The sequence below is a fragment of the Muntiacus reevesi genome, chromosome 2 (assembly GCF_963930625.1).
Source record: "Muntiacus reevesi chromosome 2, mMunRee1.1, whole genome shotgun sequence".
Lineage (NCBI taxonomy): Eukaryota > Metazoa > Chordata > Mammalia > Artiodactyla > Cervidae > Muntiacus > Muntiacus reevesi.
In genome coordinates this window covers 229,069,789-229,093,878 of record NC_089250.1, presented here as the reverse complement: position 1 = coordinate 229,093,878, position 24,090 = coordinate 229,069,789, and the positions used below count along the sequence as shown (strand labels likewise).

At 36.4% G+C, this 24,090-nt stretch overlaps 1 protein-coding gene across 1 annotated transcript in view; it reads left to right on the top strand.

Moving 5' to 3' along the window:
* The window catches only part of ITFG1 (integrin alpha FG-GAP repeat containing 1), a 294,435-nt gene that overhangs the window by 73,080 nt on the left and 197,265 nt on the right, over positions 1 to 24,090 (top strand). Inside the window, exons 7-8 of the mRNA XM_065925272.1 lie at positions 2,582 to 2,643; positions 13,059 to 13,140. Of these exons, the coding sequence (XP_065781344.1) occupies positions 2,582 to 2,643; positions 13,059 to 13,140 (144 nt within the window). The remainder of the gene's footprint in view (positions 1 to 2,581; positions 2,644 to 13,058; positions 13,141 to 24,090) is intronic.

Sequence of the window (24,090 nt, the reverse complement as noted above, 5' to 3'; positions counted from 1 at the left end):
TATTGACCAGTGGGACAAGATGGAAAGCCCAGAAGTAAACTCATGCACCTATGGGTACCTTATTTTTGACAAAGGAGTCAAGAATATACAATGGGGCAAATTCAGCCTCTTCAGTAAATGATGCTGAGAAACCTGGACAGCTTCATGTAAAAGAATGAAACTGTAACACTTCCTAACACCATACACAAAGATAAACTCAAAATGGATTAACTACCTAAATGTAAGGCCAGAAACTATAAAATTCTTAGAGGAAAACATAGGCAGAACACTCAGTGACGTAAATCTCAGCAAGATCCTCGGTGACCCACCTCCTGCTGCTGCTGCTAAGTCACTTCAGTCATGTCCGACTCTATGCGACCCCATAGACGGCAGCCCACCAGGCTCTGCCATCCCTGGGATTCTCCAGGCAAGAACACTAGAATGGGTTGCCGTTTCCTTCTCCAATGCATGAAAGTGGAAAGTGAAAGTGAAGTCGCTCAGTTGTGTCCGACTCTTCTCGACCCCATGGACCGCAGCCTACCAGACTTCTCCATCCGTGAGATTTTCCAGGCAAGAGTACTGGAGTGGGGTGCCATTGCCTTCTCTGATGACCCACCTCCTAGAGTAACAGAAATAAAAAAACAAAAGGAAACAAGTGGGACCTGATCAAACTTAAAAGCTTTTGCACAGCAAGGTGAAAAGACAATCCTCAGAATGGGAAAAAATAATAGCAAGTGAAACAAATGACAAAGGATTAATTTCCAAAATATAAAAGCAGTTCATACAACTCAATGCCAGAAAAACAAACAGCCCAATCAAAAAGTGGCGAGAAGACCTAAACAGACAATTCTCTGAAGAAGACATACAGATGGCTAACAAACACATGAAAATATGCTCAACATCACTCATTATTAGAGAAATGCAAATCAAAACTACAATGAGATATCACCTCACACCAGTCAGAATAGCCATCATCAAAAACTCTGTATACAGTAAATGCTGGAGAGGTTATGGAGAAAAGGGAACACTCTTGCACTTTTGGTGGGAATGTAAATTGATACACCCACGATGGAAGATGGTATGGAGATTCCTTTAAAAACTAGGACTAAAACCACAAAACTACAATATGACCCAGCAATCCCACTCCTAGGCATATACCCTGAGGAAACCAAAATTGAAAGAGACTCATGTATCCCATTGTTCATTGTCACACTATTTACAATACCTGGAACATGGAAGCAGCCTAGATGTCCATCGACAGATGAATGGATAAAGAAGTGTGGTACATATACACAATGGAATATTACTCGGCCATAAAAAGGAACTCATTTTAGTCAGTTCTAATGAGGTGGATGAACCTAGAACCTATTATACAGAGTGTAGTAAGTCAAAAAGAGCAAGACAAATATCGTATTCTAACACATACATATAGAATCTAGAAAAACGGTACTGAAGAATTTATTTACAGGGCAACATTGGAGAAACAGACATAGAGAATAGACTTATGGACATGGGAAGAGGGGAGGAGAGGGTGAGACGTAGGAAAAGAGTAACATGGAAACTTATATTACCTTATGTAAAATAGATAGCCAATGGGAATTTGCTGTATGGCTCAGGAAATTCAAACAGGGTTTGTATCAACCTGGAGGAGTGGAATGGGGAGGGAGATAGGAGGGAGGTTCAAAAGAGAGGTGATATATGTATACCTATGGCTGATTCATGTTTAGATTTGACAGAAAACAGCAAAATTTTGTAAGGCAATTATCCTTCAAAAAGACAAATTAATTAAAAAAATAAATTTCTTTAAAGATGCATTTAATTGCCTCATTGTGTAGGTTAGCACTGGTCCTTAAAACATATTTTTGCTGTTTCATTCTATAGTTTTTATCACTTTCAATCTACAAGAAAGAATATGCAGGTGGTCTTTAATTGTCTTGTTTTCTTTGCTTAGGATGATGTATCCATTAGGAAAAGTGGGACTAGATGTGGAACTATCAATTATCATTGTAGAAAAATATTTTTTTAGCTTAAGAGACCTATCTGAGATTATAATGGCACTTTTAAAAATATTGCTATAATAAAATGAACTAGAATTATGAAAGAAAAAAAAAGTAAAGAATACCTTTGAATGACTAATACTAAATGCTCCCTTTAAATGCATTTTCTGTAATTGTATTAATACAGGGTCATCTGCTTATTTTCTTTGATGGATCAAGCACATTAAAATAAAGTTTACAGACTTTCCTGGTGTCCAGCAGTTAAGACTCCACAATTCTACTACAGGGGGCACAGATTCCATCCCTGATCAGGGAAATAAGATCCTACATGCCATGTGCTTAGGCCGAAAAAAAAAAAATACTGATACCATTCCTTGTTGAACTTGTAAGGAGTCACATCAAAGGACCCACCATTGATGTTGCTTAGATCTAGATCTTATAAACTGTTAATAGGCATCATTTGATGTACATAAATATATGTATATATATATAATTTAAGATATGTTTAAATGCAACTGTATTATAACTTTTTATGTGTTGTATTTCTTCCTGTTTAAATGTACACATCAGTAACAGAGCTTACAATTCTGTTATTTTCCTCCTAGATTTATTCCTCACGACATTGTCTGCTTCTAGTGCCTTCCAGTTTGAGATATGGGAAAATTTGGTAAGAAATCTTTTCTTTTAAGCATTTTTAAATGATGGCTTTCAATGAAAAGCACACAGTTTTAGAAAATAAAATGAAAGTAATCACTTGGTCGATTGATTTCAACAATAAATAGAACAATTTTAAGAGCTTTTGGTTGCATTGCTGCATTCAAACTGCTGAATATTGCTGAAGGAAATGATTCATTCAGCATCAATTCCTCTGCAGGTTTTTAAGCATGACTGCCAATTAAACCAATCAGTCTGTCCTAATGCGCATGTTAACAGGGACCCTGCTAGGCTGTCAGCTGGTGAGAAAGGTGCCTGTCATTTAATTTGTCAGCATGATGGTTTGTTGAAGAAAACCCCCTTTAAAAGACTTATTTTTCCTCTTTGCCTTCAGGCTTCTATAAAAAAAATAAGAACTTTAGTCACTAAATTTACTGCCACGTTGACCAGAATTAACGAAATTTTCCCCGTATTTTTTTAATTGCAAGTAGAATATTCCCAAACTGGTGTCATGGTTTTATTTTTAGCTTGAGGTAGATTATATTAGTGCAGAATAGACTACCCCAAATTTTAAAATTCAATTGTAGGTACATAATAGAGGATAGGATTTGAGGACTGGCCAAATTGGTCAACTGAGTGACATTCATTAAATGATGGTCAAGTATTAAACCTCACTTTTCTCATATGGGAAACAGAAGTAAGAATGTCTGCTTCATAGACTGTGAAGATTAAAATGAAACAATGTGTGTAAAGTATCTGGCACACAGCAGATACTTACCGAATTTTAGTTTGAGATCACTTGATTTCCCAGCTATTTACACTAGATTGTCTTTTATTCAATCCAAATTAAATCCATTGCATTTTAATATATTTTTGTTAAAATACTTATGAACAATAAACAGATCTTAAAAAATGTAAAGCACAAGCCCGTGGAAGAAGATTCATTATTTGCCATCTCTTACAGCAGAGTCATAACACAGATTTCTTCATAGGAGGAAACTAGGAAGAGGGGAAGAGCTTTGTTTAGACAAGATTAGGGCTTTTGAATATTACTAACTACACCCCAACTCAGCGATCTGATCCTTCTTTCTCTTTTTAATGAGGCAAGGAGAAAGAAGAAAGACTTCTACACTGGAAAGATTTATCTTTGTTTAATGTACATCTTTTTAAAATGTAGTTGTATTTGTTTTTCTGATGATAGAAATATGGTTGTTATGTTCTTAATGGTTACTGTGTATGAAATCTTCCACTAGTAGGGGATATTCATTTTCAAGTGACCTTGAAATCAAATGAATCTTGAGGCTTTAGAAAGTGAGAAAATCAGTCATTTTGATTGATTATTAGTATCCCTCTGGGAGAGAAAAGCCTCATTGTTAATAAATATGTATTTATAAAATCAGGGACTACTTTTAAGTATTTTATTTCCTCTCAGCCTAGGCTGACTTAAAGATAATAAAATGAAGCAACTTTCATAGGAGAAAAATCTTCATGAAGAGACTAGATTATGGAGGGGATCTTTATTCCCTTTGTTATTTTCTTTAAAGAAAATTAATAAATTGTCTATTTGCCAATAGAGACTAACAATTTTTCTTGTGGTAAAATAGCTGGATCCATAAGGTATTTGTGTTATCAGTAACATAAAACTCATTAGTACAAATTAAGGAGAATGTAGACTCAAAATTAACTAGTTCAGACAAGGTTTAAGTTTTGTAAAATGGGAGAATCATTTTTAATTAGTGATTGGACAAGTTGCAGTAACACATTAATTGACTGAAAAGTCTTCAAAACGTATAAAGCCGTATTAGCTAGTAGAGGAATATGAGCTGCAGCAAATCTTTTTAGTCAGCTGTGGTGTGCACAGCCCCATGGTAGATGCTCTGGGAGATCAGAAATTAATAGATGAGGAGGAGTGCTAAGATGTGAGTGTAGGCAATTCTGACTGATGTGATAAGATGTACTAACCCCATGTTACAAGGAGTTAAAAAACAGAGCAATTACTTCCATTTGGTAGCAATAACATAGCAGTCATTTGGTAGCAATAACCATAATAATTCTTATAGTTATGAACCATAACAAAGTTCATACATAGCTCACAATTGCCAAAACATGGGAAAAATCTAAATGTCCATTGACAGATGAATGATTAAAGAAGATGTGGTGTATGTATATGTGTGTGTGTGTGTGTATAATGGAATATTACTCAGACGTAGAAAAGAATGAAATAATGCTATTTGCAGCAACTAGAGATTCTCATACTAAGTGAAGTAAGTCTGATAGACATCTATGATATCACTTATATGTGGAATCTAAAATGTGGCACAAAGGAACCTACCTATAAATCAGAAATAGACTCACAGACATAGAGATCTGACTTGTGGTTGCTAAAGGGGAGGACTGGGAATTTGGAGTTGTTAAATGCAAACTATTAACATTCAGAGTGGATAAACAACAAGGTCCTACAGTATATAGCACAGGAAGCTCTATCTAATCTCCTGGGATAAACTAAAATGTAAAGAATACTAAAAAAAGAATGTATATCTGTGTATAGTGGAGTCACTTTGCTATAGAGCAGAGATTGGCACACCACTGTAAATCAACTCTACTTTAATAAAAAAAAAAAAAAAAGAAAAGAAAAAAGGAAGGAGGAAGAAAAATCATCTGGCCTAAAAGGGCCAAGACTGAAAATTTCTAACATAAAGGGTGGTGGGTGTGTTTATTCGTGGGTCTTGATTTGCCATTCTTCTCTCAACTCTTTGCTTTCATGATACTCCTCTGTTCTCTTCCTTGAATTCTAGTCCTACATTTCTAATCATTTCCTTGATATATCTCTTATCTAAAATAATTTCTTTTCCTGCTCCCAATTAGACCTTCCTTTGTATTTTCTATTACCTTTGCATTGCCAGGCATTCTGTGTTCTCATATCTATCCCTTATCTGTCCCCAACATTCCACTCCTTTAATCATTCATCTGTTTCCCAGGATATAGTAAATTCTACTTATCTCCCCACCTCCAGATTTTCCATCTGATATGCAATATCCAGATTAATTGCAACAATGAAAGCTCTATTTATCTCACTCTCAGTCCTAAAACCTTTAGGACTTAAGCTTCTCAATAAATTTTTAAAAGATCAAACTACTTAGTTTAGGAGTAAAGGCATTTGCTGATCTTGTGTAAAGTAATTCTTCTAATCTTCCAATATCTTTTCATATTCTGGTCCAAATCAGCCACTTTCTGCTCTGTGTCCTCTGTTTCCTGTGCATATCCTTGCCCTCCTCTTCCTTTTCTTTGAACCACTAAAATCCTGCTCATCTGCATTAGCCATTTCAAATACCACGTCTTCCTTAAAACCTTCCCTGATGATCCTGGGTGGACCAAATGGAAGCAATTGCTCTGTTTTTTAACTCCTTGTAACATGGGATTAGTACATCTCATCACATCAGTCAGAGTTGCCTACACTCACATCTTAGCACTCCTCCTTGTCTTCAGTTATTTCTCATCTCCCAGAGCATCTACCATGGGGCTGTGCACACCACAGCTGACTAAAAAGATTTGCTGGAGCTCATATTCCTCTCCTAGCTAATACGGTTTTATACGTTTTTAGGGCTTTTCGGTCAATTAATGTTACTGCAAATTCTCCAATCACTAATTTAAAATGATCCTCCCATTTTACAAAACTTATGACAATTCTTACAAAACTTACAACAATCATTTTATTGTTATGAGAATTGTTATGAACATAGGAGTGCCTGTATCTTTTTGAGTTATAGTTTTGTCTGGGTATATGCCCAGGAGTGAGATTGCTGGATCATACGCAGCTCTGTTTTCTGAGGAACCTCCATACTGTTTTCCAGTGGCTGTACCAACTTATATCCCCACCAACAGTGTAGGTAGGTTCCCTTTTCTTCACACCCTCTCCAGAATTTTATTGTAGACTTTTTAACGATGGCCATTCTGATTGGTGTGAGGTGTCCCTCATCATAGTTTTGATTTGTATTTCTCTAATAATTAATGATGTTGAGCATCTACTGGCCATAGGCCAGATGACTATTGTGGATATCTATCCTTTAACTTGTTTAGTAGTATCCCTGGCCTCTGTTCACTTAGATTCTAGAAGCTACCTCCAACTTGAAACAGTCAAAAGTATCTCCATACATTGCCCAATGTCCTCTGAAGAATAAATACACCTCAAGTCAAGAACCATTGCTTCATGTGAATAAAGATGTAGATACAATGATAGTCATCATATGTTGCTTCCTGATTATTTTTAACATTATGAATATGGCAGTTTAAATACTAAATATTAAAACCTGCAGGCCAAAGCATAGGTGGTCATCCATGAAAGGATACTTATCACAACATAGCACCTGTGATTGGAAATTGAGCAGAAAATGTCTTCTCTCCTGTCAATGGCAGTGTGTTTAGCTGCTTCAGTGATGGGTAGCAGATATAATAGTATTACTACCAGCATTCCTAGTCAATAATTGTTAATGTTGACTAAGTATATATTTGTGCATATGCTGAACTAGTAACCACTTTATATGCATTATTTTACTAATTTTCACAAAAACTTTGTAAAAGTTCATTTTAGATAAAAGTAAACATGCATGTATTAGAACTAACTTGCTCAGACCTCAAAACTAGAAACGAGCTAGAATTTGAACTAGGAAATCTGTCTCTAAAACTTGGGCCTTTAAATCATTGCACAGACATTCCAGAAACCAATTAGGTGAAAGAAAAGGTAAAGGACATAATTGTGGCAGTGAGTTGGCCCAGTTTTGGACTGAAGGCCTCAGTGAAGGCCAGTAAAAACAGCATGGTGCAGAACAGGACACAGTGTAGTAGATGAGTCTCAAATAGCAGCCCATGAAAAAGTATTTCCAGCTCAGAAGCACAGGACTAACATTATAAAAATACCTGAAAAATGTCCCTAATAACTTTACATTTTGCAGAACACTTCCTAGTCATTCCATTGATCCTCTCTAGAACCCTGCAAGTACACAGTGCATTATCCCCTTCTGGCAGTTGAAGAACCAAGACCCAGAGTAGTAAGTGGCTGTTCCAGAGTGATACACCTTAGTGAAAGCACGAATAGAACCATATCATCCAACTGCATGTCTAGCATCCTTTCCACTGGATTTTCTGCTCTCTCATTTTAAAAGACTATTGATCACTTTTGTCTTTCCTACATTATATAGGTACAGTGTGGCTTCATCTTTGAAAATAAGTATAGTCATGCATCACTTTAAAATATACCATCTGAAAGAGGAGTAGTGTACTGATGATTAAGTTTATTCAGTCATTTTAATCAAATACTAAATATGTTCATGACACTGATCTAAAAGTAATTTAAGTTCTTTAGATCTGTACTGCCAAATGGAATAAAGAATAAGCAATGATAATGATGGAAAAGTAAATTGAGTCAAGTATTCCCAACGCCTAGTTAATTCATATAGATAATATATTCTGCATGCTCTCACTATAACAAGAATATATGATTCTCTTTTCCTAGCAATTGCATAAGTATATTGTCTTCTTATACTGAGGTTCATGGTGAATCTGGCATGTTAGACACAGGAGTCTGTCACCTGGGTAGTACTCAGTCTTTCTTGATGGAAATACATCATGATTTTACAGGTGTTTGTTGTTGTTGTTCAGTCTCTAAGTTGTGTCTGACTCTCTGTGACCCCATGGACTGTAGCACACCAGGCTCCTCTGTCCTCCACTAGCTGCCAGAATGTGCTCAGATTCGTGTCCATGGACTCAGTGATGCCATCCAACCATCTCATCCTCTGCTGCCCACTTCTCCTTTGGCCTTCTGTCTTTCCCAGCATCGGGGTCTTTTCCAGTGACTTGGCTGTTCACGCCAAATGGCCAGAGTATAGGAGTTTCAGCATCAGCCCTTCAAGTGAATATTCAGAGTTAATTTCATTTAGGAGTGACTGGTTTGATCTCTGGGCAGTCCGAAGGACTCCCAAGAATCTTTCTCCAGCATAGCAATTCAAAAGCATGAATTCTTCAAGACTCAGCTTTCTTTATGATCCAACTGTCACATCTATACATGACTACTGGATAAGTCATAGCTTTGACTATTCAGACCTTTGTCAACAAAGTGATATCTCTGCTTTTTAGTACACTGTCTAGGTTTGTCATAGCTTTCCTTCCATGGAGCAAGCATCTTTTAATTTCATGGTTGTAATCACCATCCACAGTGATTTTGGAACCACAGAAAATAAAATCTGTCACTGCTTCCACTTTTTCCTCTTCTATTTGCCATAAAGTGATGGGACTGTATGGCATGATCTTAGTTTTTTGAATGTTGAGTAAAACTCAACTCAACCCAACTTCTTCACTCGCTTCTTCCACCCTCATCAAGAGTCTCTTTAGTATCTCTTCGCTTTCTGCCATTAGAGTGGTGTCATCTGCATATCTGAAGTTGTTGATATTTCTCCTGGCAATCTTGATTCCAGATTGTAACTCATCCACCCTGGCATTTCCCATAATGTACTCTGCATAGAAGTTAAATAAATAAGGTGACAATATGCAACGTTGTCTTACTCCTTTCTGAATTTTGAACCAGTCCATTGTTCCATATCTGGTTCTAACTATTGCTTCTTGACCTGCATACAGGTTTCTCAGGAGATAGGTAAGGTGGTTTGGTACTCCAGTCTTTTAAGAATTTTCCACAGTTTGTTGTGATCCACACAGTAAAAGGCTTTCATATGGTCAATGAAGCAGAAATAGATGTTTTCTGGAATTCCCTTGCTTTTTCCATGATTCAAGGAATGTTGGTAATTTGATCTCTGGTTCCTTTCCTCTTTGAAACCCAGCTTGTACATCTAGAAGCTCTCCATTCACATACTCTTGAAGCTTAGCTTGAAGGATTTTGAGCATAACTTTGTTAGCACATGAAATGGGTGCAGTTGTACGGTCGTTTGAGCATTCTTTTACATTACTCTTCTTTGGGATTGGAATGAAAATTGACTTTTTCCAATCCTGTGGCCACTGCTGAGTTTTCCAAGTTTGCTGACATATTGAGTGCAGCACTTTAACAACATCATCTGTTAGGGTTTAAATGGCTGAAATTCTATCACCTCCACTAGCTTTGTTCATAGTAATGCTTCCTAAGGTCCACTTGACTTCACCCTCCAGAATATCCAGCTCTAGGTGAATGACAATGTCACTGTAGTTATCCTTTCGTTAAGACCTGTTTCGTATTATTCTTCTGTGTATTCTTGTCACCTTTTCTTAGTCTCTTCTGCTTCATTAGGTCCTTCCATTTCAGTCCTTTATCATGCCCATCCTTGCATGAAATGTTCCCTTGATGTTTCCAGTTTTCTTGAGGAGATTACTAGTTTTTCCTATTCTGTTGTTTTCCTCTATTTCTTTGCATTTTTCACTTAAGAAGGTTTTCTTATCTCTCCTTGTTATTCTCTGGACTTCTGCATTCAGTTGCGTATATCTTTCTCTTTCTCTTGCCTTTCACTTCTTTTCTTTCTTCAGCTATTTGTAAAACCTCATCAGGCAACCACTTTGGATTCTTGCAGTTCTTTTTGTGGAGGATGGTTTAAGTCACTGCCTCTTGTACAAACTTACAGGAGTTTGTATAAACTTACGTGCATAGTTCTTCAGGCACTCTGTCCACCAAATCTACCATGTATGCATGCATGCCTTATTTTATTGTGTTTTTTTCTTTTCCATAAATTGAAAATCTGGCAGTCCTGTGTCAAGTAAGTATATCAGCACCGTTTTTGAGGATAGCATTTGGTCACTTCATGTCTTCTATGTCACATTTTGGTGATTCTCACAATATTTCAAACTTTTCCCATTGTATTTAATTTGTATTATTATTCTTTGATGTTGCTATTACAAAAAGATTACAACTTGCTAAAGGCTTGGGATGATGGTTAGTATTTTTTTTTTAACAGTTAAGTATTTTTTAATCAAAGTATGTGCATTTTTTTAGGCATAATGCTATTACACACTTAATAGAGTACAATGTAGTATAACTTTTACATCCACTGGGAACCAGAATATTCCTGTGCCTTGGTTTATTACAATTCTTAGTTTATTGCAGTGATCTTAACAGAATTTTCCTGTATTTTCAAAATATGCATGCATCTGGAAACATTTCTAAATACATTTTATTACGTTTAACAAAAATTCACAGGAGTACTTTATTCACTTGAGCCAGTAGAATAGGTTGATATTCAGCTTTATGTTATATGTGGCTGATGTATTTTTAGAGTGGTTTTTCCATTCATTCAAGAATAATTGTGTCTTCCTTGTACCTGATGCTGTAATCTTTCTAGAATACAAATTCATTTGACACTTCATTCACAAATTTGGCAACTTTGATGTATCTTTAGTATAATAACATCAGGTACTCAGCAAGACTGGAGAGGTATCCTAAGTTTTAAGACACTTACATAAATAAGATTTCCATAGAAAAATCTTTCAAAAATGTATCAGATACTTTAATAATGGTAGGAGAAACATGTTTCTGCATGTTAATGATGGAGAGTTAAAATGACTGGAGAAAACTGCATGTCACAAGACAAATGTTACTTACTCATGTTCCTCAGGCATTTAGTCTTAATGCTTTCTGGGTAGCATTGCCTGTCTCTGAAAATGTTGGAGATAATTTCTTCAGAAATAACTTACAGATCTGCAGTATCTTTAGAGGAATAAAGGAGAAAAATATTTTACATTTTTTAAATATTTGAAAATATATAGTTTTCTGTATGAAGCATGTAAGAATCAGGGTTAGCACATCAAATAGTTAAAAGAAATCAGTGATAAGAGAAGAGCTTTAAAATTAAGCTCAAAACCCAAACACAGTGTTTTGGTTTATTTTTCTTATGTTCTGATATAAAATTATAGAAAGGAAAGACAGTAATTTAAAGAAATGCATATTATTTTTGTAAGCCCCTCATTCTGTTTTGGTAAGAGTAACTGAAGCAAAAGATCTCTGATGAGTTCTCCTTTTTTGTTTAGCTTAGCCACCTCTGGTTAGGACACGTCAGCTGTTGTACTCCTTTGCTGCCTTTCTGATAGTGTTGGTAATGAATGAGCCATTAAAGATGAATGTAATTCTCATCTCATTTGAATATCTTTACCTAATTAACCCCCAACAGAATCTTCTTTCTTGAAATCTGTAAAACATAGTATCTTTCCTACTTACTCATACCACTTATATGTTACCTTCAGAAATTCTCTTTTCTTGACATATTTTATCTTCCAACTGGACTGTTAGCTCTTTCGGGTAGCAACTATTTTATATACTTCTTTGGGCTTCCGTTGTGGCTCAGCTGGTAAAGGATCCACCTGTAATGTGGGAGACTAGGGTTCAATCCCTGGGTTAGGAAGATCCCCTGGAGAAGGGAAAGGCTACCCACTCCAGTATTCTGGCCTGGAGAATTTCAAGAGGGGTTGCAAAGAGTCGGACACAACTGAGCGACTTTCACTTATATTCCCAAACCTTCCATGGTACTTAAACGTAGAAGACACTCATTCTGTCTGAAATTATGATGATGATTTAGGAAAGAGGGCTTCCCAAGTGGCGCTAGTGGTAAAGAACCTACCTTCCAATTCAGGAAACATAGAGATGCCTTTCAATCTCTGGGTCAGGAATATCCCCTGGAGAAGGAAATGGCAACCCACTCCAGTATCCTTGCCTGGAAAATCCTATGGACAGAGGAGCTTAGTGGGCTATGGTCTCAAAGAGTTGGACACGACTAAAGCGACTTAACACACAGGACACACACATCATGCCTGAAGGTTTCACAGAAGGCTCAGTGGTAAAGAATTCACATGCCAAACAGGAGATGTGGGTTCAATCCCTGGGTCAGGAATATCCCCCAGAGAATGAAAAGGCAACCCACTCCAGTATGCTTGCCTGGGAAATCCCATGGACAGAGGGGCCTGGTGGGCTGCAGTCCACAAGGTCGCAGAGTGTCAGACCCAACTTAGTGACAGAGAGTAAAGAGAGAGAGCTCATACCTGAACTGACAGCATGCAAGGCACATCTCCAGATGCGCATCTTCAGCTCACAGCAGTTTTTTTCATTTTATGATAAAAACGGAACAGAAAAGTGGGATAATTCTTTGGAGTACAAAAGTCTTAAGTTGTTTATTTCCCTGCTTTCATTAAAATACTTTGTTTCAGAGGATCTACTGTATAGCTTAGGGAACTCTGCTCAATATTATATGGCAGCCTGGATGGGAGCAGAGTTTGGGAGAGAATGGACATATATGAATGGCAGCATCCCTTTGCTGTCCACCTGAAGAGAACACAACATTGTCAATCAGCTATACTCCAATACAAAATAAAAAGTTTAAAAAATAATAGTAAAATACAATAGTAAAATTTTAAAATGCTTTGTTTCACAGTTGAAAAATGATCTAATCCATGACTTTCTGCCTCTAACAGGATGGAAATTTCTCTCTCAGTACTGTTCTTGAAAAACCTCAAAATATGATGGTGGTGGGACAGTCAGCATTTGCCGACTTTGGTAAGATTGTTTTTGTCTTTGAAAGTCTCCCTGTCTCTCTGACCTAGTCATATTAATTCTTCATATCTGAAAATAGCTTTAATATCTTCAGATCAATTACAGATATAAAAGATGCCTATCATAGGATTGGGGCTTCCCAGGTGGCACAGTGATAAAGAGTCTAGTTTCTAACTCAGGAAACACAAGAGACTCGGGTTCAATGCCAGAGTCGGGAAGATCTCCTGTAGTAGGAAATGGCAACCCACTGCAGTATTCTTGCCTGGAAACTCCCTTAGACAAAGGAGCCTGGCAGGCTGCAGTCCATGGGGTAGCAGAGTTGGACACAACTTAGCGACTGAGCACACACATACACGCATCATAGTATTATAAGTGACATGTTATCAGGTCTTTCCTATTGGGTTGGCCAAGTTCCTTCAGTTTTTAAGTAAAAATACATTTCCGTTTTTACCAAGAACTTATTGAACAGCATATTCACCTTCTTGTTCCACTACCTTCTGCCACTTTTCAGGCAACTTCATAATTCCACTTTCCCAAAACTTTTTCTTTTTAAGCAAAGAACTCTTCTAGGTACCTTTTACAGTCTTCCAGGGAATTGAAATGTTTTCCTTTAAGAGAATTTTGTAAAGACTGAAATAAATGGAAATCCACGGGTACAATATCTGGTGAATACAGCAGATGAATGAGAACTTGCCAGCCAAGCTGTCACAGTTTTTGCTGGGTCTCCAAAGAAACATGCAATCATGCATTATCCTACTGCAGTCCGTGTTTTCTGTTGTCTGATCCAGATGCTTTTCTTCAAGTGCTGCTGTCAGATAGTCTCATGGGGAGCAGTACTTGTTGGATTAATTGTTTGGTTTTCCAGAAGGAACTCATAATAGAAGACTCCCTTCTAATCCCACCACATACAGAGCATCACCTTCTTTGAATGAAGACCAGCCTTTTGTGTGGTTGGTGGTGTTTTCCTTCACATGCCTCATGATCTACTCTGTTCCCTGTTATTGTACACGATCCACTTTTCATTGCCCATCAAGAGTTTGTTTTAAAAACAAAACGTTTTTGTTATATTTAAGTACAGAATTGCATGCAGAAATATGGTCAGTGTTTTTTTTTTCCACTTAGATGGAACTCAAACATGAAAGTAATAACCACAGCCAAGCTGGTGCAAGTGATTTCCAGTGCTTCATTTGGATTATTATTGGGGTTTTTTTTTTTTTTTTTTTGGCCACCTTGTGTAGCATTCAGGATCCTGGTTTCCCAACCAGGGATCAAACCCATGCCCCCCTGCTTTGAAGTGTGGAGTCACAACACTGGACCTCCAGGGAAGTCTTGATTGGGGTGTTTTGAGTATGTCGGTTATCTCCTGTGAGGTATTACATTGATTGTTCTCAGTTAATCTCTATTTGATTGCTGTCAGTGTCAACAAGTCTACCAGACCATGGCTTATTGTCCAATGAGAAATCTCCAGCAAGAAATTTGCAAACCACTTTTGACATGTTCAGTCAGTCACACCACCTCGATACACTGCACAATTTTTTTTTCTTTTTTTTTGCTTTTCAGCTCGTTTTTACCTTTCTTGAAATAATAAAGCATGATATACCAAAAATGTTGCTTGTTTTCTTCCGTCTTTAATATTAATGTAGCTAAACAAAAATTCACCAATTCTGATGTTTTTTAAAATGCACACTGATGTGACAACTGTCACAATATAATCTAACAAAATTGTTTCAAATGAAGTTAATGATAACTAAGCACTACTAGACCCATCTTATGGAAAAAGCTGAAGGACTGTTTGGCCAACCCAATACAATAAAGAACAATTTATGATGTGTGTTTAAATTATAGTTTGAATTTAAGAGACTCCTCTTTGCAGGAGTAACCTGCAAAACAAGAATATCTACTGAACATTCTCTAAAGAATATCAACTAGTAATTATCATAACATTTTTATGTACATTCACCTTATGAAACAATGAAAAAAAATTTGAAAAAATTAGCCTGACCTCTTGAAACTACTTGAATATTAAAAAACATTTGTGATTTACATCTGAATTCCAAAGAGGAGTGATATTTGTTATAAATCTCTATATTCCATAAGAGTCTACACAATACATCAGGTTTAGAACTTCCAAAACATATGTGGCTCTTTCATAATTTGTCAGGGTTATTATCAAAAGGATTTTAGTCTTAGATGAAAAAATGGTCTAGATAGCCACTGCTAAGAATCCACAGCTCACTCCCATCCTGATTTTCCTTCATTCTACAAACACCTCAGCCTGTTCCTCAAAATGCAAGTGACACCTTCCTACCTAGAAAGGCTTCAGTTTCTTTACTTACAAAATGAAAATGATTATAACCACCTCATGAGGCTGCTGTGAATAACATATTGTGAGTAAAGCACCATGTCAGGCCCATAGTAAATACACAGAAAATTATTGTATAATCTGAGTCTTTTTATAGGACATGTTTCGTCTTATTATTGTTGCTGCTTTTTACTCAGCTGACTAAATCAGCTCATGGTTTAGTGTCATAGAGGTGTCCCATGGCAATTAAAGCAAGAGGTTTGATAGTGTTATTTGATGAAAATTTCAACATGAATCTTTCTATTGTACTGTATTTTACTTTTATTACATTGAACATTACTTTTCTTTTGAACAGATTTATGGGGCCTAATTTATTACCTTTAATGCAAATAGTCAACTGATAGGATACATGCGTTTTTCTTTTAATTTGCCGATGGACTAGATTAGCTGAATTAATGACAAAACTCTGAAAGTCTCTCTAGGGAAAAAAGTTTATATGGATTATATAACTCTCAGAAGACTAATACCTCCCTTAGAGGTCCCAAGAATAGACAGGAGAGATAAGAAAGCCTTCCTCAGCGATCAATGCAAAAAAATAGAGGAAAACAACAGAATGGGAAAGACTAGAGATCTTTTCAAGAAATTAGAGATACCAAGGGAACATTTCAAGCAAAGATGGGTTCAATAAAGGACAGAAATGGTATGGACCTAACAGAAGCAGAAGATATTAAGAGGTGGCAGGAATACACAGAAAAACTGTACAAAAAAGATCTTCATGACCCAGATAATCACAATGGTGTGATCACTCACTTAGAGCCAGATATCCTGGAGTGTGGGGTCAAGTGGGCCTTAGGAAGCATCACTACCAACAAAGCTAGTGAATGTGATGGAATTCCAGTTGAGCTTTTTCAAATCCTGAAAGATGATGTTGTGACAGTGCTGCACTCAATATGCCAGCAAATTTGGAAAACTCAGCAGTGGCCACAGGACTGGAAAAGGTCAGTTTTCATTCCAATCCCTAACAAAGGCAATGCCAAAGAATGCTCAAACTACCGCACAATTGCACTCATCTCACACGCTAGTAAAGTAATGCTCAAAATTCTCCAAGTCAGGCTTCAACAGTACATGAACTGTGAAATTTCAGATGTTCAGGCTGGTTTTAGAAAAGGCAGAGGAACCAGAGATCAAATTGCCAACATCCACTGGATCATTGAAAAAGCAAGAGAGTTCCAGAAAAATATCTATTTCTGCTTTATTGACTACACCAAAGCCTTCGACTGTGGATCACAATAAACTGTGGAAAATTCTGAAAGGGATGGGAATACCAGACCACCTGACCTGCCTCTTGAGAAACCTGTATGCAAGTCAGGAAGCAACAGTTAGAACTGGACATGGAACAACAGACGGGTCCCAAATAGGAAAAGGAGTACATCAAGGCTGTATATTGTCACCCTGCTTATTTAACTTATATGCAGAGTACATCATGAGAAATGCTGGGCTGGAAGAAGCACAAGCTGGAATCAAGATTGCCAGGAGAAATATCAATAACCTCAGATATACAGATGACACCACTCTTATGGCAGAAAGTGAAGAGGAACTAAAAAGTCTCTTGATGAAAGTGAAAGAGGAGAGTGAAAAAGTTGGCTTAAAGCTCAACATTCAGAAAACTAAGATCATGACATCTGGTCCCATCACTTCATGGAAAATAGATGGGGAGACAGTGCAAACAGTGTCAGACTTTGGGGCTCCAAAATCACTGCAGATTTTGACTGCAGCCATGAAATTAAAAGACGCTTACTCCTTGGAAGGAAAGTTATGACCAACCTAGATAGCATATTAAAAAACAGAGACATTACTTTGCCAACAAAGGTCCATCTGGTCAAGGCTATGGTTTTTCCAGTGGTCGTGTATGGATTTGAGAGTTGGACTGTAAGGAAAGCTAAGCACCGAAAAATTAATGTTTTTGAACTATGGTGTTGGAGAAGACTCTTGAGAGTCCCTTGGACTGCAAGTACATCCAACCAGTCCATCCTGAAGGAGATCAGTCCTCGGTGTTCATTGGAAGGACTGATGCTGAAGCTGAAACTCCAATACTTTGGCCACCTCATGCGAAGAGTTGACCCATTGGAAAAGACCCTGATGCTGGGAGGGATTGGGGGCAATAGGAGAAGGGGACGACAGAGAATGAGATGGCTGGATGGCATCACCAACTGGATGGGCATGAGTTTGAGTAAACTCTGGGAGTTGGTGATGGACAGAGAGGCCTGGTGTGCTGTGATTCACAGGGTCGCAAAGAGTTGGACACAACGGAGCGACTGAACTGAACTGAACTGAGCCTGTGGTTGCTGCTGCTGCTTCTGCTGCTGCTAAGTCACTTCAGTCGTGTCCAACTCTGTGCGACCCCACAGACGGCAGCCCACCATGCTCCGCCATCCCTGGAATTCTCCAGGCAAGAACACTGGAGTGGGTTGCCATTTCCTTCTCGAAGGATCCTCCAAATCACAGATATTTATTTTCTGACTGTATGTTTTGTATGATACAGTGCTTTGCCTATAACAAAGTTGTAACTTTAAAGATTTTTTTAATTGTACTAATGATAAACATAGACATTTACCTGTTTGTAGTGTTTCAGTGTGCAGAATATAGGATATAGTTAACTAAATATAACTTTCTCCCCTTTCTCATAAAGTTTTTCATAACTTTATGTAGTATATCAGTAAACTGTTAAATATATCAGTAAATTTTAAATAGCCCACACTGTCTTTTTAAAACTTGAAATATCTTTAGCTGGGTATTATCAAAAAACAAGACTACTTATGACTCCAAACAGATGACACTGAATAAGGTTATGAATATTAATATGTAAAAATAGGCACTTTCCTGTACATTTGAATATGTCTGTGATTTGCATCCTACCCTCCATCCTCCACCCCTCCCACTCCTTTTGAACTAAGGTGCAAGGAAAATGACTGACAGCCAAAAAGGCAGCAAGATATCAGAAATTTGCCATTTCATAGGGGAAAAAAAAAAGCACCTGCTTAAATAAGTGATATAGCTCACAGGAAGAATCCTATACTGAAAGGAGTTTTTAAATGGCTCCCAGTTCTCTTAAGTTGTCTAGGAACAGAAGTTTTTTGGGTATTTTTTATAACCTATGGTGAAGTTTTTATCTTCCAATATAAAATATTTTTTAAAAGATATCAGAAAATCTACTCTAAATTTAGACTTTGCTGGTATAGTAAGAGGGAGGGAGAGAAGGTGATTTGAAATCAAACAAATCAGGAATTTTTTCGGATAAAACAAGGAAATAGTTATTCATACTTATGATAACATTATCTTTTCCCTTTGTAAGACAAATAAATACTTTCCCAAAAATTAAATAAAAGCTATGGAATTTTCCACAGGCAATAAAAATAATTATCAAATTCCCTTTTAGGAGGGAAGAGCAGAAAAGTACACTGTGCAATATGATTATCTTAAAAAATCAAGCTAAGGACTTCCCTGGTGATCCAGTGGCTAAGACTGTGGGCTCCCAATGCAAGGGGCCTGGGTTTAATCCCTGGTTTGGGAACTAGATTCCACATGCCACAATTAAAAGATCCTGCATTCTGCAGTTAAGACCCTGTGCAGCCAAAGAAATCAAAAGTTTTTTCTTTTAATAATCAGAATAGTATGGAATATATCAAAATAATAATAATGGTTGTGTTTAAAGTAGGATAATAGGTCATCTTATTACCTGTTTTCCAAATTTTCTGTTGTGTGGTTCGATTAATTTAATAATGAGAAAGTAAATTATGGAAGGATACTAGTCAACTATACCAAGAAAGAAACCAACATATGTACATGCTTCCTCTAACTTCATATATAATTGATTCTATCCTCTTAGTTGCATGAACAACTTCTTCAGAGAAGGTTATGTACTTTCTTGCAGTCTTTAACTCCTACAGCTTTGTAAGTATAGTGTCCCTAAGTATCTATGGGGAATTGATTCTGAGACCACCCCACCACCACTAGTTCCCTACAACTACTGCCAGTTACCCAAATCCAATGATATTCAAGTCCCTTATACTGTAGAAAATTACATACTTAGTACAGTCAGACCTCCATAACTGTGGCTTCTGCAGTTGGTTGAATGGATGCAGAACCCATGGATCTGTACACCCAGGTGTACCTTTTCAGTAAACTTCAGAAAGTAAAGTTAAAATCTTCTGCTGCAATGAGATGTACAGAAGGAAGTGCTTCTAGGACATGGAATAGGATTCAGGGGAAGATCATTAGGATCTCTGAGATACCTGAGATTATTATATAAAAAGAGGGGTAGATTTAAACAGTTTTAAAATACTGGACTTTCTTGGGATGAGAACCAGTCAAGACACAGGTTGGGGATGAGGTGTTATAAGCATGAGCTAACTGCATCAGTGATTGGAGGGACAGATGTTAGAAACTTTACAAAGAAAGAATCGGTAAATGTAGAGATTGGTTTGACATTAGAAGGAGTTAAAAAGAAAAATATTGCGTCTGAATGTCTAAAAGAATCAATATATTCTCTACTATTCTTCACAGAGACAGGTAAACAGGAGAGGAAACTAGCTATTAAGGTACTTTAAAGTCATTACTTTAATAATGCTAGTAAGACAGCAAAGCTGAAAGAAACATTTATGAAACATAAGTTCAGTAATAAAACCAAAGTAAGTTTGAAAATCCTCCAAGACCTGAATGAGCCCTCCAACAAAGAGCGTTTATAAACAGAGTTTGACAAGAATGAGGAGGAAGTAAAAGGATCACTAAAAGGTGGTCAAAAAGTTTTGATAGTATTTAAGATGTGATGCCCCAAAAGTGTCGTTTATAGAGCTCTTTAGCAGTTCTTAAGTCATAAAAATCGACAGAGGATGATGCTGCTGGTTACTAGCTGGGCCCTGGCCTCACGCTTGGAATATCTGCAGTCCATAAATGCCTCTACTAATAGTTAATCAGTCATCTTCTAGAAAACATGTTTTATATACTTACCTGGCAGGGGAGATACCACAATCACGAAAACATGTTTTGTGTCAGACTATTATATCACTCTTTTAAACTGTATGTTAAATGTTTTTCTAGGTACACTCAGAATATCAAAGTCTAGAATTTCAACAGATGAGGTGATAGTTCTTTATTAAATTACATAGGACAAAAAAGTCAAGAAAAGTAAGGGTTATTTTTTCTATCAAAAAATTATGTACCACCAGATTTAGAGAAAACATTAATTTTGTATGCAGTGCCAAATGTAATAGAAATCAATGAAAAGCTAATAAAACTGACGGGGGAACAGAAACTTTAACAGAATGTCAGAATTTCCTATAGATTGAATCATATTTTAAATTTCACAATATTCATGGATTTATATATCCAAATCTAAATCTTGTGTACTGGATTATCTTAAAGGGAACACACTTTATTCTTCAAGTGAGGGAAGAATACTGGCATGTTGACAAAGCCTGGGAATTATCAATCAGGCCCTAAATAATCCTAAAAATAATAAAGAAGTTAATGAAAACAGAAAACTTTGTCATCTATGAAAGTAACTAACATATTGGAAAGTACTGAACTCCTCAAATTGTGTCATGTATGATTGAAACCAAATCTTATTCAGTTGAGTATCCCAGTTGCCTAATACAGTAAATAATAAACAACATATACTAAAGTAAAGTAGAAAGGGAGCAAAACCCCACAATCAGATTATTTTATGAAGTTTTTATGCTGCTTACAAAACTTCAGAGTTTAATTCCAAATTAACCATAAAATGTTAGTTGCTTATTCGTGTCCGACTCTGAACCCTGGGCTGTGGCCGCCAGGCTCCTCTGTCTATGGAATTCTCCAGGCAAGTATATGGAGTGGGTAGCCATTCCCACCCCCAGGGGTCTTCCCAACCTAGGGATTGAACCCACTTCTCCCACACTGTGGGCAGATTCTGTATGGTCTGAACCACCAGGAAAGCCTAGGTATTTTATTATTTTTGATGTCATGGTAAATGAGATTGTTTCTTTAATTTCTCTTTCTTTCGTTGTTAGTGTATAGAAATGCAAAAGACTTCAATATGTTAATTTTGTGTTCAGCAACTTTACCGAATTCTTTGATGAGCTCTAATAGTTTTCTGGTAGTATCTTTAGGATTTTTAGGATTTTCTATGTATAGTAGCATGTCATCTGCATACTGACAGTTTTACTTCTTTTCCAATTTGGAATTCTTTAGTTTCTTTCTCTGATGACCATGGATTTGCCATGCCTTCCAAATCTACGTTGAATAATGGTAATGAGAGTGAACCTTCTTGCCTTGTTTCTGGTCTGAGAGGAAATATTTTCTGTTTTTCACCATTGAGTGTAATGTTTGCTGGGTTTGTAGTGTATGGCCTTTATTATGTTGAGGTAGGTTCCCTCTATGCCCACTTTCTGGAGAGTGTTTAAGATAAATAGGTATTGAATTTTGTTGAAAGCTTTTTCTGTATCTATTGAGATAATCATATAGTTTTTATTCTTCATTTGTTAGTATAATGTAGAACATTGATTTGCAGATATTTAAGATCCTTTGTATCCCTGGAATCTCACTTAATCATGGTGTATGATATTTTTAATGTATTATTAGATTCAGATCACTTGGTCTTTTGTTGAGAATTTTTGCATCTGTGTCATCAGTGATACTGGCCTGAAATTTCCCTTTTTTGTAGTATCTTTGTCTGGTTTTTGTATCAGGCTAATGTTAGTCTCATAGAATGAGTTTGGGAGTGTTCCTTCCTCTGTAATTTTTTGGAAATAGAGAAGAATAGAGTTACTTCTTCTGAAAACCTTTGATAGAATTCACCTGTGAAGCCTTCTGCTCCTGGACTTTTGCTTGTTGGGAGTTTTATAATCATAGTTTCAGTTTCAGTGCTTGTGATTGTTCTGTTCATATTTTCTATTACTTCCTGGTTAAATCTTGAGAGATTGTACCCTTCTAAGAATTTGTCCATTTCTTCCAGGTTGTCCATTTTATTGGCATCTGCTTGTAGTGGTTTCTTATGATCATTTGCATATTTTTGTTGTCCATGTTAACTTCTTTTTCTTTCTGATTTTATTGCTTTGAGCCCTCTCCCTGTTTTTCTTATGAGTCTGGCTAAAGGTCTATCAATTTTATCCTCTCAAAGAGCCAGCTTTTAGTTTCATTGATCTTTTGTGTTGTTTTATTGGTCTTTGTGCTGCCTTTTATTTCTGCTCTGATCTTTATTGCTTTCTAGCTACTAACACTGGGTTTTGTTTCTTCTCTCTCTAGTTGCTTTAAGTGTAAGGTTAGGTTCTTTATTTGAGATTTCTCTTGGTGTAAGGTTGTATTTACATAAGCTTCCCTTTTAGAATTGCTTTTGCTGCATCCCATAGGTTGTAGATCATTGTGTTTTCATTGTCTTGTGTCTCTAGGTATTTTTTAATTTCCTATTCAATTTCTTCAGTGATCCATTGTTTGTTTAGTATCTTACTGTTTAACCTCCTTGTGTTTCTTCTTTTTTACAGTTTTTTCCAAGTAATTGATTTCTTTTTTTTTTCCATTTATTTTTATTAGTTGGAGGCTAATTGCTTTACAATATTGTAGTGGTTTTTGTCCCAGTAATTGATTTCTAATCCAATAGTGCTGTTGTCAGAAGGGTTGCTTGATATAATTTCAATTTTCTTAAATTTACTATGACTTCATTAGTGACCCAAGATGTGATCTGTCCTGGAGAATGTTTTGTGTGCACTTGAGAAGGAAGTGTATTCTAATGCTTTCAGATGGAATATCCTATAATTATCGAGTCTATCTGGTCTAATGTGTCAATTAAGGCTTGTGTTTCCTTATTGACTTTCTGCCTGAATGATCTGTCCATTGGTATAAGCAGGTGTTAAAGTGCCCCACTCATAATCTATTTTACACAGGTATTTTAAAAATCAAATGCCTTCAAAGAATCGGATGACTTTATTACAAAAGAGGTTGTATAGGGTAAAGTTCTAGGTACTGTGCTTTCTGGGCTTGGTTTCATTTTTTGAGTTATTTAAGACCACCTTTCATTCTGAAAACTTAATAATGAACTTTTGTTTTTTGTTTTCTGTAGTTGAAAATTGGCTGCTCTTTTGTGAAGTAGCCTTATTTATTTTTTCACTAAAAGGGACTCTAAATTCCAGCAGACATTTATCAATAAAAGATGTTTCAGATTTTCCCTCTTAACTGTACTATAGCACCTTCATCACCAGTCAGAAATTATCAAGTAGACATAAATACAATATACTTCAATATATGGAATATGGATAACTAGATGTAAGTACTGGATTCAAGAAATTTGAAATATAATTCATAAAATACCTTGACTTTTATGGTACAGACATATCAGCTCAGTCAAATAATTGATTCTATTCTTTAAAGCTGTGTAGGGATCAGTTTTTCTTCCATGCAACTTTTTTGCTGTTCTGTACTGAAAGATGTACAAGATGTTAACCAATTCAAAATACCTTTTTTTTGAGTGCCTACTCTTTAGATTATTCTAGGTGCTTGGCATGTAGTCATGAATGAAGCATATAAAAACCTTGCTTTCATGAAATTTAAACTCTGTTGAAGAAAGAAAACCAATAAGAAGTTAGTATTTTTATAAAGTGTTAAAAGAGTTTTGAACAGAT